We start from the raw sequence: 15320 nt of genomic DNA on the forward strand, positions 1-15320 counted from the left end.
AATATGAATTTGCAAAGGTGCAAGAGGCAGCCCGCAAAGACATTGAAAGAGCATTCGGTGTTTTGCAATCTAGGTTTGCCATTGTGCATGGTCCTGCTCGTTTTTGGGATAAGAGAACCTTGAAGAACATCATGACACGCTGTGTTATCCCGCACAATATGATTCTTGAAGATGAGAGAGGATTGAACTTAGAATTCTTTTACGACAATGTGGGTAGCCGTGTCAAACCAGCTAGAGACCCAAACCGCATTAGAGCTTTTCTTCAGACATACAAGGAGATTGAAAACCCAGACACCCACTTTCAACTTCAGAAGTATCTCATTGAACACTATTGGCAAAGGGCTAGACAACGACTTATTTTTGTATTCATTTGTATTTGTATTCATGACAAGTTTTGAATAATTATTTGTAATGCGGATGATTATTGTATTGTGTTTGATTGGAATAATTCAGTTTGTTTTCGGCCGTTGAATTATGTTGTATTTGATATTTACGGTCTAATGATACGGGAAGCAGCGGTGCAAAGAACGGACCCTTCAAAGTCGACCCGTAAAAAAGAATATTCCACAAATATATTTTTTACGGATCCGTTTGTGGGATCTGCATATGTGACAGCCCAGGCCAGCCCGCATAAGCAGTTTAGCACGACCTGCAAACGTGTTTTTCGGGTCGACGGGATGCGGGGTGTGGTAGGGTTGCTCTAGAGAAACTCTTTCCAGCGGTTGACTGGTTTTGACTGAGCGTTACATGCCACGTCATCGGGTTTACCTCACCAGGACAAGTCCCGCCTCCCGAGCCCGAACCAATCCGTCCCGTGAGAGGAGCGCCGCCACTGCCCTCCGCCGCCGGCTTGGCCCTCCCCGTCGCCCACTTTCCCGCCCTCCCCCGCGGCCCCGCTCCTCCAATCCCCTCCTCGCCGCACCACCCCGTCGCCCCGGTCTCGCCACCCCGCCCCACCCACCCACCCAATCCTAAACCCTAGACCTATCCCCCTCAAACCCTAGGAAGGACCAGGTCTCGCCGGAGCCGCCCCGCCGGGGCGCGGCGGACGCGGAGCCCCGGAGACCCTCTGCGGAGGAGAAGAGTTCCGAGGAGGCCCAGCGGGGCAGCGAGGGAGGAGGCAAGATGAGGATCATGATTAAGGGCGGGGTGTGGAAGAACACCGAGGACGAGATCCTCAAGGCCGCCGTGATGAAGTACGGCAAGAACCAGTGGGCGCGCATCTCCTCGCTGCTCGTCCGCAAGTCCGCCAAGCAGTGCAAGGCCCGCTGGTACGAGTGGCTCGACCCCTCCATCAAGAAGGTAACCCGGCAGCCCCCCCCCCCCCCCCCCCCCCCACCCCCCACCCCAACCCCTTTGTTGCTCGCGGCTGTGGCGCTCGGTAGATTTTTTTAGATGGCTAGTACTTTGTTAGCGAGTGAACTGCAACTAGATGCTGCTATGAAAGGATTATATAGAGGATCTGTAATTGTGACGCGGAGTGAGTACAAACTAGAGGATCCGTGGTTATCATGTGGTGTTTTGAAAATGCTACACTGTGTACAGTTTTGACGAATTGCCATTTGGTTTACATTATCTAGTTTACATTTTTTGTTGTAAATTGCTCCACATGTTTTTGAAGTGCTCATATTTCAACACACATATTGGTTTTGAGGTTATGTTATTCTCTCTTCATACTATACCATGCTAGAATCCTATGCACTGATTGTACATACGTTATTGGATGGTCAACTTCTACCAATGGAACTGACTAATTGTCTTTGTGCATTGTAATATTCTTGTTAGCGAGGGTAATATAATGAACACAATATGTCATATCTGTGTTGCCATCGTATACTTATTTTTTGGTCATGACTATTATGGCTTGCATGATGTTATGCTCTTAACACATTCTCTGTGATATCGTTGAAATATGGACCTAGCTTGTTAAAGTTATAGGAAAGATGTTAATAAATCTTTGTTGAGAACTCTAAATTTGATTCTTAATGCTTCATTAGCGTTGTCATCTAACTCTAAAACTTAAGTGTCTAATAAAAACCAAGCTAACTTGACTAAACTATATTTTCAGTCTGTGTGATTCACATTCTAATCAAATTAACTTGTTCAAAATAACCGTCAATCTTTACCTGTCATATGATGCTTAATGTTTCTTTTAATTGGTTATATCTGCTCTATTATGACATAGGTCTGCCCCATTTTCAGTTTTCAGTTGTCTGTCGAATAATATAGAGGTTCTGTCATTTACGTTACTTAACTAACCAGTGCCCATTAACCCCAGACTGAGTGGACAAGGGAAGAGGATGAGAAGCTGCTTCATCTTGCTAAGCTCATGCCTACTCAATGGAGGACTATTGCACCTATTGTGGGTCGAACACCATCCCAGTGCCTCGAGCGTTATGAAAAATTGCTTGATGCTGCCTGTGCAAAGGATGAGAATTATGAGCCTAACGATGACCCAAGAAAGTTGCGACCTGGGGAGATAGATCCAAACCCTGAGTCAAAACCTGCACGTCCAGATCCTGTTGACATGGACGAAGATGAAAAGGAAATGCTTTCTGAGGCAAGGGCTCGCTTAGCTAACACCAGGGGTAAAAAGGCAAAACGGAAGGCAAGAGAGAAACAGCTTGAAGAGGCGAGGCGGCTTGCATCACTGCAAAAAAGGAGAGAACTGAAGGCAGCTGGTATTGACAACCGGCACAAAAAAAGAAAGAGAAAGGGAATTGACTATAATGCCGAGATCCCTTTTGAAAAGAGACCCCCTCCAGGTTTTTATGATACAGTGGGCGAGGACAGGCCACTTGAGCATGTGCAGTTTCCAACTACCATTGAGGAGCTTGAAGGGAGGAGAAGAGTGGATGTAGAGGCTCAATTAAGAAAGCAAGACATTGCCAAGAACAAGATTCTGCAGAGGCAGGATGCCCCTGCCGCAATAATGCAAGCAAATAAACTCAATGACCCAGAAGCTGTCACAAGAAGGTCCAAACTAATGCTTCCACCACCCCAAATTTCCGACCATGAATTGGAGGAGATTGCAAAGATGGGCAATGCCGGTGATCCTGCTCTAGCCGAGGAGCTTGGTGAAGGAAGTACTGCCACTAGGACACTGCTTGCAAATTATTCCCAGACTCCAAGGCTTGGTATGACACCATTGCGAACGCCGCAACGAACGCCAGGTGGGAAAGGTGACGCTATTATGATGGAGGCAGAGAATCTTGCACGTTTAAGGGAATCACAAACACCTCTTTTAGGAGGCGATAACCCAGAGCTTCACCCATCAGATTTCTCAGGCGTTACACCACGTAAGAAAGAGATACAGACTCCAAATCCCATGGCGACGCCTCTGGCTAGCCCTGGCCCTGGTGTTACCCCAAGGATTGGTTTGACACCATCCAGAGATGGAAATGCCTTTGGGTTAACTCCAAAAGGAACCCCTTTCAGGGATGAGCTTCACATAAATGAAGAGGTGGAAATGCAAGACAGCGCTCAGCTTGAGCTTCGTAGGCAAGCCGAGCTGAGAAGAGGTTTGCGGTCTGGTTTTGCTTCTATTCCACAGCCTAAGAATGAGTACCAGATAGTTATGCCACCTATCACAGAGGAGAAGGAAGAAGCAGAAGAGAGAATTGAAGAGGATATGTCAGACAGGTTAGCACGAGAAAGGGCTGAGGAACAAGCAAGGCAGGAGGCATTGCTCAGAAAGAGGTCCAAAGTGTTGCAGAGGAGTTTGCCTAGGCCACCTGCTGCTTCAGTGGAGATTCTCCGGCAATCTCTGATTAAAGGTGGTGAAACCAGAAGTACCTTTGTGCCTCCTACATCACTTGAACAAGCTGACGAGCTAATAAATGAGGAACTCCTTAGGCTCCTTGAGCATGATAATGCTAAATATCCTCTTGATGAACAAACTCAAAGAGAGAAAAAGAAAGGCAGCAAGCGTCAGGCAAATGGGGCAGCTTTCGTCCCTGAAATCGAAGGTTTTGATGAGCATGAACTAAAAGAGGTATACTTCTTTTCTGTTCCTTTTTTATTATTGGTATTTGATGTTGAACTGTATATTCAATTTACATGATAACATATATTCCGATTTCATGTAGTATTAGGCACATCAATAATTACTTGCTGTGGTTTCATAATTGTATATACACAAGTGAGTAACACAGTAATATGGAATATAGCGCCTGTATGTGAGCAGCAGGTCTAAACTATTCCTGTACCAACCTTTATGATCTTACTTCTGATAGCCAATTACTTTTATAGCTAATCCATTGGCATTGAGTGCTATCCTGGAGATGGCAAGGGAAGGAAAGCATGTTTATTTTGTATAGTGGGAGCTGTATACAGCACATCACTCACAAGATAACTGTTTTGCTGTAGGATTCATTGAAGAATTGTGCTAGGTTTTATGCAGTGCTTACCCCATTTTTTAGGATACTCGTGTTTCTGGAAAATGAATGAATGCTCAAAAATCCAAGAGGCCACTAATCAGGTTAAGCATGCATCACTTAGATGTGACATTGTCATGGATAGACAATGAGTGCACAAGATTGCTTGAAAAACAACCTCTCTCGGGGATTGAAAGTTGAAAAGAATTTGAAAACCGTGGTTGGAAGTCTGAAATATCAAGAATTCAATCAAGATAAAAATATATGGATTCTCCAGTTTGAAAATATGTCCCTCCGGAGTGTAAAGGATGTTACCATCTACAAGTAATGTGTTAGTTAGAATTGTTATGTTATGCACATGGGCACACACCATGTAGAGAACTGTGCAGTATTTCTTCACAATAGTATTGACAAAGTTTGAGATGTGTATTCTTTCTGCATAAGAACTCAGATACACATATATTGAATTACTGAAACACTTCTTCAATTTAGTAATCACTTATAGCCATCTGTCCTTTTTGTTTAGCCTGACTAAGTGGGTTGTTGTCTAGCATACCATCTGTGAATGGAGATTTTTGCCTTTCAATAGAAGGCTGTGTGTTATGACTTGTGAGTGGGTGGTTTTCTTTAACCGTATATGGATTTGATTTCTTGCTAAATCTTATTTACGGTTTTTTATAGTTCTTTGTGCCAGTCCTGTTTGCCCGCTTTAGTCTAATCGTAATGATGAAGAAGTTTTTAAAATCACATATTTATTTGTTGACAGGCAAGTTCTATGGTTGAGGAGGAGATTCAGTATCTTCGTGTGGCCATGGGCCATGAAAATGAATCTTTTGAGGATTTTGTAAAGTCACATGATGCATGCCAGGAGGACCTTATGTTTTTCCCTACTAACAACAGCTATGGTCTTGCTAGTGTTGCTGGAAATGCTGATAAAATTTCTGCTTTGCAACATGAGTTTGAAATGGTAAAGAAGAGAATGGATGATGAGGCAAAGAAAGCTTCTCGGCTTGAGCAGAAGATCAAACTGCTGACACAAGGATACCAGGTTAGTTGAGGATGATGCATCATCTTTGTGGTATGCCTATATTAGTTTTAACTTTTTTCCAGACAGCATTTTATACAGTCTAGCTATGCTAAATGTTTCTCTCTAGTCTGTGTAAGGGCACCAAGGGCACCTCTCTAACATCTCTGCCCCATTGATGTTTGGTGTCATTTAAAAATGCACCATGTGTAAGCTAACCCATAATTTGAAAGATTATCCAGTTGCCCCAAACCAAACTTGCATAATTTGCAAAGAAATGCAACAGTTTAGTGATCACTTCTTATTTTGCTTTTCATTTGATACATACTGGATTAGTTCTATTGCTTTTCATTTGATACATACTGGATTAGTTCTACTGAAACAATATTGTATGATATTGTTTTCATTTTGTTTCTAGGTTTTCCATGTCGATTTGCAGTGCTGATGGTTTGTTCCACTTGTTATTTGATTTGTTAGGCTCGGGCTGCAAAATTGGGGTCACAGATCCAGGACACCTTCAAGCAGATGAACACTGCAGCCACAGAACTTGAATGCTTCCAAGAGTTGCAGAAACAAGAACAGATGGCTGCTGCCTATCGTGTGAAAAATTTGTCTGATGAAGTGAATAAACAGAAAGCATTAGAACGGACTCTCCAGAGCCGCTATGGTGATCTGCTGTCTGGATACCAGAGCATCCATGAACAACTTGAGGAGCACAAGAGGCTACTTAGGCTACAGGCAGAGACAATAGAGGCAGAAAACCGTGCTAAGGAAGAGGCAATAGAGGCAGAAAACCGTGCTAAGGAGGAGGCAATAGAGGCAGAAAACCGTGCTAAGGAAGCGGCAATAGAGGCAGAAACCCGTGCTAAGGAGGAGGAAGCTGCAGCTCAAAATCGTGCTGCTGAGGAAGAAAATGAGAGGAAGAATCATGACATTGAAGAGGAATCAGGACAGACGAATATGGTTACTGATGAAGAAGCTGCAGGAAGCAAAGAAATCAAGGGGGATCAGATGGACATGGACAATGCAGATGTAGATGGAGACCTTGTAGGTCCTATTCCTCCATTGCCTGACACTCAAGTGGATAACGATGGGGCTTCAGTTGGACAGACTACTTCTAATGCTCATAGTGGGGACAGCGTTACCATGAACGAGGGCGCCATTGACAAGGTTGATTCATCCAAATTAGATGACCAGGACAATACCAATTGTAGCATGGATGTTGATGCTGGTAGCCAAGAAGAGGGGGGAAATGTTCCTAAGGCTGCTGCTACAAGTGTAGATGTAGGGAACACACCTGTATCTTGGGATCAAGCTGTCTCTAATGAAGGGAGTGACGCGGTTCACGCACCTGCATCTTCAGATCAAGCTGTCTCTAATGAAGGGAGTGACGCGGTTCACGCACCTGTGTCTTCAGATCAAGCTGTCTCTAATGAAGGGAGTGACGCGGTTCACGCACCTGCATCTTCAGATCAAGCTGTCTCTAATGAAGGGAGTGACGCGGTTCACGCACCTGTGTCTTCAGATCAAGCTGTCTCGAATGAAGAGAGTGATGCCGTTCCTGAATAAAACATCTTCCGCATACCTCATCTGCGGCGGATGTCACAGGCATGATGCCAAAGGTGACTACTGAACACTAGCTCACGTACCATGTTTATTTTGTTAATTTTCTTCGGGCAACCTTCAGTTTCCTGTTGGTCTGAACATTTGTGGAAGGTAAAAACCTGATATTTACAGTTTTCTATTGAGAATATGAACTTGAGAAAACTGGTCACCCCGCTAGCGCCATGTTTGACCTCTCTTTTTTTGGGGGTCCGCGCTTCTGGTCCCTCCTTTGAAGCACCACCCATGTTTGTGGGGTTATCACTCCTGCTGTTGTGCTGCCGGTGCTGTTCATGTTGCTAGTGCTACTTACTAATGATTTCCAGAATGTGGCGCTTTAGCTTTGCTCATGTTTGATCATGTCTGTTAGCCTCATTGGTTTCAGGAAAAACACATGTGCACCTTCGTCGCATGTGATTCAGACCACCATAATATATCACTGCTTGTTCAAAGATGTGATCTGAGAAACGACACAAATCTTGCTCATTTGTACACAGTTTCTGTATCTTAGGGCCTGTTTGGGACTGCTTCAATTCACCAAAATCAGCTTCACTTCATTAAATTTATTTTGGAGCAGTTTCATACAGAAGCTATAGCACTATCAAGAGAATGTTTGACTTCCGTTTAGCTCCAACTTCAAGAATAGAAAATTTGATGGAAAGAATCTATTTAATTGGTTGAGGGGAAAGAAATGAAGGGGTATCCACTTACTGGTGGCAGTGATGGGTAATTTCCTCCCAACTCCACCTTCTAGAGTTTTTTGGAGCACCCTCTTAGGAGCTTCATAAAAACTCTGAAGTTGAATCCCAGATTCTAGTTTTTTCAGGGAGCAGCATATCGTGGAGCTACCCCGTTTGGCTTGTCTTTTCTAAACCAAAGCTGAATTTTAAGGAGCAGTCTCAAAAAGAGCCAACGCCTTTCTTTGGGCCGTATGAATGAAGTACTTCAAATCTTGGGGCAAACAAGTACGATAAACACAACTCTTCGAGAAAAGAAATTTTGGTTCGTTTTAGTATGTTACAACAACAACAACAACAAAGCCTTTTGTTTCAAGCAAATTGAGGTAGGCTAGAGATGAAAACATACGAGAATTCATAAAAGAGATCTCCATGCAGTCTTACAAAGGGCCAAATCTCCGGGTATATACAAGTCCTTGACGTCGAAAAAGTGCAAATGGAGCATGGGCACCAGGATGGACTTAAAAAAAAACATATTTCCACATCACAAAAAAGTAAAAAAATATACATATGAAAATACATATATAACATGTTGAGGAAAAAATTCATAACAATATACTTTCATACGTGGCGTATACATAAAAAACAAGAACATAAATGAAAATGGATCTTTTTTTGTTGTTTTTGGGCCATAATTTTTTAATTTTTGTGCAGCTTGTAAAAAATAAAATTTTTGAACGAAATTTCATAGATCCACTGCAAATACGTATAAGTTTTCAAATATTTATTTTGGGATTTAAAAAAAAATAGAAATATCATTTTTGAATCTTTTGAAATAAAGTCCTCTAATGCCCCCGTCCATTAAAACTTTGCACTCTCCTTGATGTCTCCTTTTACTGTCTATTCTCATGTTAAGAGCATTGTCTATTCTCATGTTAAGAGCATCTCTAGCAGACCCCGTATAAAGTTAACCCGCAAAGTCGTTTACAGTTCGAGAAAAAAGGGTTTTGTGGGCCAGTGCGGGCACGAATGGAATCAGATCCCGCAAAACGGATCCGTAAAAAATATATTTGCAGAAGATGTTTTTTACGGGTTGGCAATACGGGGTCTGCTCGGATGCCGCCACGTTGACCCGTAAACCGAAAAGCCTCCCAATAAGCGAATTTGAGAGCGGTTCCGAGAAATGAATTCGATTTTAAACAATATAACATAGTTCGCGTGCAAAATGAAAGCATAGTTTAAAATACAAACCCAAAAGGACTTCATGCATCCTGGTCGCTCTTCACTCCGCACCATCGAGGTCATCGTCGCCCCTGAATCCATCGACTCCCCCGTATCCATCGCTGACACTTGTTCCAACTCCGGCATTGAAATCATCGACAATATTGGTTCCGATTCCCAATGAGAAAACATCGCCGCCATTGTAACACGCAAGCATCCTCCTCTTCAAGATTTCTCTCCTTGTCATATCATGCCATTCTTTGCTGATGTCGTCCATGTCATTACAGTTCAAAGTCATGATCCTGTTCTCTTCGGCAAGAAGGTTGGCCATGGTTTTGTTCTCAGCAACACGTGCTCTTCTCTCCTCAATGTCCTTTAGCAATTTCCACCTCTCTTGTTTCTCTCATGCCTTCTTCTCGGCCAACTCTATCTTTGCCTCCAGAGACTTCGCTAGCATCACCTCATTTGATTTTACCATGGCATATATCCTATCCCGCAAGCTCGATGCTTCGTGTTCCCTTTTGATCTTCTTCTTTGTCTTCTTGTCACCATCAGGCTTGTTCAAGTTTCTTGGGTCATCATCATCTTCATCTTCATCCATGTTCGTAAGTGAACCTCTCTTCGGTGGGGATTCTTTGTCAATCAACTTTCACTTGTCGCAGTCTTTGATCATTTCCCAACAATGCTCTAGTTTAATTTTTTTGCCTTATGAAGCTTCCATGTCTTTGTACCGGTGTTGGGCAATTTTTTCCTACACAATTAAAACAAAGTCAAATGATGGAACCATTTCACATGATGCAAATGGTGTGTAGAACTTGGGACGTGAAAACAAACTAACATAGTCGGATTCCACGGTTCCACTTGGAGGAGCATTGCGAACTTGTTCCAAGCAAGCTGCCCAATGGCTACAAGTCGGCTTGATCACGTCCCAACGACCTTGGAGTGACTGAAAGGTTCGTACTGTCTTATTGGGATACTTGACCATGAGTTGGAAGTATTAATCCATGTTGACGAGATCCGCCGATGGGATTGTGCATGCGTAACCTCCATGTTGACGAGATCCGCCGGCTGAGAGGCTTCCATGGCGGCATGGAATGGTGGGGAAGATGGTCCGGAGCGCGCGGTAGCGTGGCAATGGCAGTCGAGGAGGGGGGAGCAGGGAACAACCGCGCGGAAATTTCCCTCGCGTTAAATCTCGTTGCGGATAGGGGGCGAGCTCGGGTCGGCCTCCCACCCCGTGAATCTGAAGGTTGAGGGCAAACTTTTATCGCGCCCCGCAAAGTTTTTTACGGCTCGGACACATTGCGGGATCTGATGTGGTAATATTTTCGATCCTTATTTTGGCGGTTATTTTACGGGACGAGGCATTACACAGGGTGTGCTAGAGATGCTCTAATTTTAGTTGCCCCTACCCTTCCTAGAGTATTTTCATTGACGCTTTTGCATGCCTGTGGTGGATATGTCCAAGTCACATCTAGTCGGTATAGGATAAGCTTTTCTTTAGTCTGTGCCACCTCCTCCTTGACCTGTCCTTCCTTTGTTTCAAAACAAATGATTTAATTTTATACTAACCTTATAAAATTAATATAAAATCGAGTCATTTATTTTGAAAGAAGGAGTATTATATTCCTTTGTTTCTAACTTGATCATTTATTTTATGATAACATGTCCACCTGAGCATGTGCCTATTAATGACACTTGTTTGTCGGATGTGTCGCCTCTTAGGCTGGTAGTATAATGGATATTCAATTTGATTCTAGGAAGCATATGCTTCTGCGTGTTAAAAATGTATTTTACAAATATCAAATTTTTTGAAAAAAACAGATGTGTTCATTGTCACACTCAAATGGTATATGCAATTTACAGGTCAAAAACTTAAGTATTTTGGTCTGCACAAAATGAACAAGTCCAACGTCAAATGTTATCTTCAAATGTTTAGTTTAATTTTAATTTTTTCACCAACGAAGCACCGCTATCCCATATGTCATGAAAATTAGCAAGCACACTTGCCACACTAATGTGAACATCTATAAAAAAAATTCAGAATTTTTAAAACTTATTTACTTTTTTTTTTTTGGTTTTACTGTTCATTAGGGAGCATCATATGCTCCCCAGAGCAAAAAAAAATCCACGTCCGTAATATAATAGCTAGTATCATACATGTGAATTAGATATTTTATTAAGGTAACATATAATTAAATAAATAAAATTAAGTATGATATCAAACCATAATTCTATGCATTATGGACGTAGTATCAATATACGATACTTTCGACTGTGACCAGCACGCTGCTCCACATAGCATGGTGTCCGCGATGACATCTCAATCGTCCGAGTCCAGGTGCTTCATCAGTCCAGAAACCAAACGTCCACTGTCGAGAGATTCTAGAAGTGATCCGCTCCATGTTCTTCCCAAGGTTGGAAAGGTCTCGGTGGCTCGGCAGGAGATGGCCGTGATGGACACGGAACGCAAACCTCCCCGTCCATCGACCAATGGCGCTAGCTAGCTAGCTACTTTTCTTTTTTCCCTTTTCTAAGAGGATAGCTAGCTAGCTACTTTTCTTTTTTCCCTTTTCTTTGAGGATAGCTAGCTGGCTAGCTGACGAACACATATGAGACTTGCGGTTGCCGTTTAGGCGCAGGGCTCGTCGTGGTGCCTACGAAGGAGGAAATGACAAACGGACAAGCCAAACAAACGACACATGTGTTGATTGACACGACACGGGCCGTATACTACATGGCGCATATCCCAGTCGCCATCCAACTGATCTCTCCTCGCTCCTAGTTTTCACCACCCACCCCGCCGGCCGTATATATGCAGTTTGTTTTCCCCACGCTTCTCTCCTCTCGACGGAGCCAACCAAATAATATCCTCCTTTCTTTCTTTTTTCCCGCCGCATCCCATATGGTCATATGAGTATCGCATTTCAAATAATTCCCAACACCCCTTTCTCACAGTAAATATCTTAGAATTACATTTTCGTTTACTAAGGGCATTTCCAACACTGACCCCTAAACGGACACCGCAAATGTTTGTTTTTATGTCCAATTTTATTTACAAATTATTCCAATTGAAAGGAGAGAGAGAGAGAGAGAGAGTAGAAGAGGACTATGCATGTAGTGGGATATTGTGTTGTTGTGTTCGGTTGAGAGGAGGAGGGTGGTCATGCATGTGACTAGAGAGAAAATAGAGGAGGACCGTGAAGGGGCTTTTTATTGGTCAATTGCATGTCGCGACTTCACCATAGCTTCCTCAATTCTGTTTTAAATTTGTCAAAAATCGGGGTCCACACTAATCTGCAGACGTTTAAAGTCCCATTAAATTATAAAGGTTAGCAAAACTGGTTCGGACACGGTGTACCAAAGCTTTGAGGGTTCGCTTTGAGGATGCGCTAAGAGCATCTCCAGAAGACCTCGTATAATGCCGATCCGCAAAAAATATTTTTACAGTTCATGAAAAACGGTTTTTGCGGATCGACGCGGGCGTGGATAGAGGTAGACCCTCCAAAATGGATACGTATAAAAGGATATTCACAGAAGATGCTATTATACGGATCGTCAATGCGGGGTCTGCTTGGGCGCCACCGCGTCGACCCACAACCCGGATACCCCGTAAATTAGAATTACTCATCATGTGCAATATAAGTAAAATGCCAATATTACAAATACAGTAATCATCTAAAGTACAATAATTATTCAAATCACCGTAGCAAACTAAATGAATGTCACACATGAATACAAAACTTGTCCCGTATACAAATCACACATGAATGAAATGAAAATGAATGGAAAAATAGAATGAGTTAATGCCCAGCCCTTTGTCAATGGTGCTCAATGAGATCCTTCTGAAGTTGGCACTCGGTGTTTGCATTTTCAATCTCCCTGTATGTAACGACTAAGATACGGCCCTTTCCTATTTTGAGGGCGATGCCCCAAAAGGGAAAGAGGCATATCTAAACGTTTCACAAGCGAGATAATCATAACATTACATAACTGAAGAATGACAAGTAGGGCATACACTTGCCATCTGACATAGTATAACATAAGGTTTACATCCACACAATTATTCAGAGCAAAGTTTAGTCCCGCTACGGACAACATGAAACAAGTAAAAGAACTATGACATCCCACATGCTGGCCCACGATCACGACCACGGCCTCAGTCCTCCGGATAGTTCACGTACAGTCGGCCAGACTCCTCATCGTACTGCCACATCAGCTGGGTGCCATCAGGATCTCCTGCGTCGAGCGTACCTGTACCTGTTGGGGTTTTGTAGTAAACTGTGAGCCACGGGGACTCAACAATCGGATGACCTTGGTATCGAATCTAGTCAAGTTATTAGGTGAGGAAGGTTTAGTGTATAGGTTTGCAACAACCTAAGCATATATGATGGCTAACTTACGATGATCAGAGTAATTGATATGGTGGTCTACGCGAGCGGTCGAAGACTAGATGATCACTAAGTGATCCTGAACACCTACTTACGTCAAACATAACCCCATAATGTTCCCGATCGAAGAGAGGTCTTCGAAGGAGACAGTCACGGTTACGCACGCAGTTGGCAATTTTATTAGAGTTACTTCAAGTTATCTAGAACCGGATGTTAACAAATTATCCATGTTTGCCACATAACCGCGGGCACGGCTTTATGAAAGATTATACCCTGCAGGGGTGCTCCAAGTAGTCCATCGCAAACTGCCACGGGCCGCAAAGTAATCCTCTATCACGAAGCTCGTGATCTCGTCGGATTCCTTAGAGGAAAACCTCAACTTTGAGGAGACCCAAAGTTTCACCGGGGTTCCTATACGCAAGATATATCGCTAAGGTAAGACAAATCTAGCAGGACCTCCCGCCGTGTAGACGACCCCGATAAGAGCCGTGTATCTCAGTCTCACGACACGACGGATGAGCACAGCGTACAGTGGCCTGATAGACATCTCCCGAGTTGCCCCGGGTTGGCCCCGCACACGACTCTAGTTTGGACCAACACTCATGAGGAGCACTGGCCCGGGGGTCGATTAAATTCCTCGGGGTAGCTATTCCCTATGCAAAATTATTATTAGGTGATTAGCAGATTAAAACCAATGTTGGGTCCTGCCGGACAAGCCTTAACACTACACGATTTATCAAGGGGGTCCCCATAACAACCCCGAACGTGTTAGGAGCGATCAGTTATGGAAACAAACACCGGTGACCAAAACTAAGGCGACAATAACGGAACAAATCACCCGGCAAAAGGCTAGGCCTTCCGTCATCTACCAAGTATATAGGTGCATTAATTAAATAGCAGTTTAGACATAATGATATCAAAATACTCATGTTATCACATGAGACAGCTGGCACCTGCAACTAGCAAAGCTATCCATTAGAAGCTGAGCAAGCCTACTTAGCCAAACAACTTTTGCTAGGAGAGGAAGGTGTTTGGGTTTCATGGCAATGTCAGGAGGCATTTATATCAAGTGGTAGGCAGCGAGCATATGTTGAAGGAAACGTGATTCTAAGCATAACAAAGCTAGATACGGTATCAAGGTCACGGTCATCTTGCCTATGATGTCTTCAGCTTGGAACTGCTCGTGATCTTCCTGCACGTACTCTCAAGAATCCACGTACCCGCTCTCCGATCCCGATGCTATCCAAGATAAAATAACACCCAATGAACACCAACACAACATGATGCAACAAACAATATGATGCATGAGTGAAGAAGGAACTATGCATCACTATTCTAGACACTTTCATATGCATGAGATGAGTCAATAGAGTTCTGGACAGAACCTCATCTTAACTGATCATGACATGTGCTACTGCAACAAAAGACCTTCCAACGGCGCCAGAAATAGGTGTGTCGACGGCACCAGGAATCCTTCTGCTACGGCTACGCCTTAAGGGACTTCCTAGGCAAATATGCAAAGGATTTCCCCCGTGGCCTTGGAGCCTTGCGTTGGTGTTCCCTCGAAGCGGAAAGGATGATGTAGCGCAGCGGTGGTAAGTATTTCCCTCAGTTTGAGAACCAAGGCATCGATCCAGTGAAGGAGTATCACAAGAGCCTGCACAAACACAAAAATCTTGCTCCCAACGCTATGAAGGGGTCGTCAATCCCTTATAGATTGTTCGCCAAGTGAGAACTGAAAGCAACAAAGTAACAAAGCAAAGTAAAAGCGAAAGTGGAAACGATAGATGTGAATAGACCCGGGGGCCGTAGTGTTTACTAGTGGCTTCTCTCATGAAAGCAAGTAGACGGTGGGTGAAAAAATTACTGTCGAGCAATTGATAGAACCGCGCAAAGTCGTGACGTCATCTATGGCAATGATTATATCTATATGCGTCACGTCCAAAACAAGTAGACCGATACTTTCTGCATCTACTACTATTACTCCACACGTCGATCGCTATCCAGTATGCATCTAGTGTATTATGTC

General features: G+C 43.4%; 1 protein-coding gene across 2 annotated transcripts; it reads left to right on the forward strand.

Moving 5' to 3' along the window:
- Positions 1 to 1041: 1041 nt before the first annotated feature.
- LOC123399986 (cell division cycle 5-like protein) lies at positions 1042 to 7167 on the forward strand. 2 transcript variants are annotated; one of them, XM_045094374.1, is made up of 5 exons: positions 1042 to 1302; positions 2279 to 3994; positions 5143 to 5424; positions 5878 to 6219; positions 6253 to 7167. In XM_045094374.1, exons 1-5 carry the CDS (start codon positions 1126 to 1128, stop codon positions 6967 to 6969), a joined length of 3234 nt encoding a protein of 1077 aa, XP_044950309.1. In that variant the 5' UTR covers positions 1042 to 1125; the 3' UTR covers positions 6970 to 7167. The 2 variants fall into 2 exon arrangements, with proteins under 2 accessions (XP_044950309.1, XP_044950308.1); XM_045094373.1 differs by having other exon boundaries at positions 1043 to 1302; positions 5878 to 7167.
- The last annotated feature ends 8153 nt before the right edge of the window (positions 7168 to 15320 follow it).

This window comes from Hordeum vulgare, chromosome 5H (assembly GCF_904849725.1).
Source record: "Hordeum vulgare subsp. vulgare chromosome 5H, MorexV3_pseudomolecules_assembly, whole genome shotgun sequence".
Taxonomy (NCBI): Eukaryota; Viridiplantae; Streptophyta; class Magnoliopsida; order Poales; family Poaceae; genus Hordeum; species Hordeum vulgare.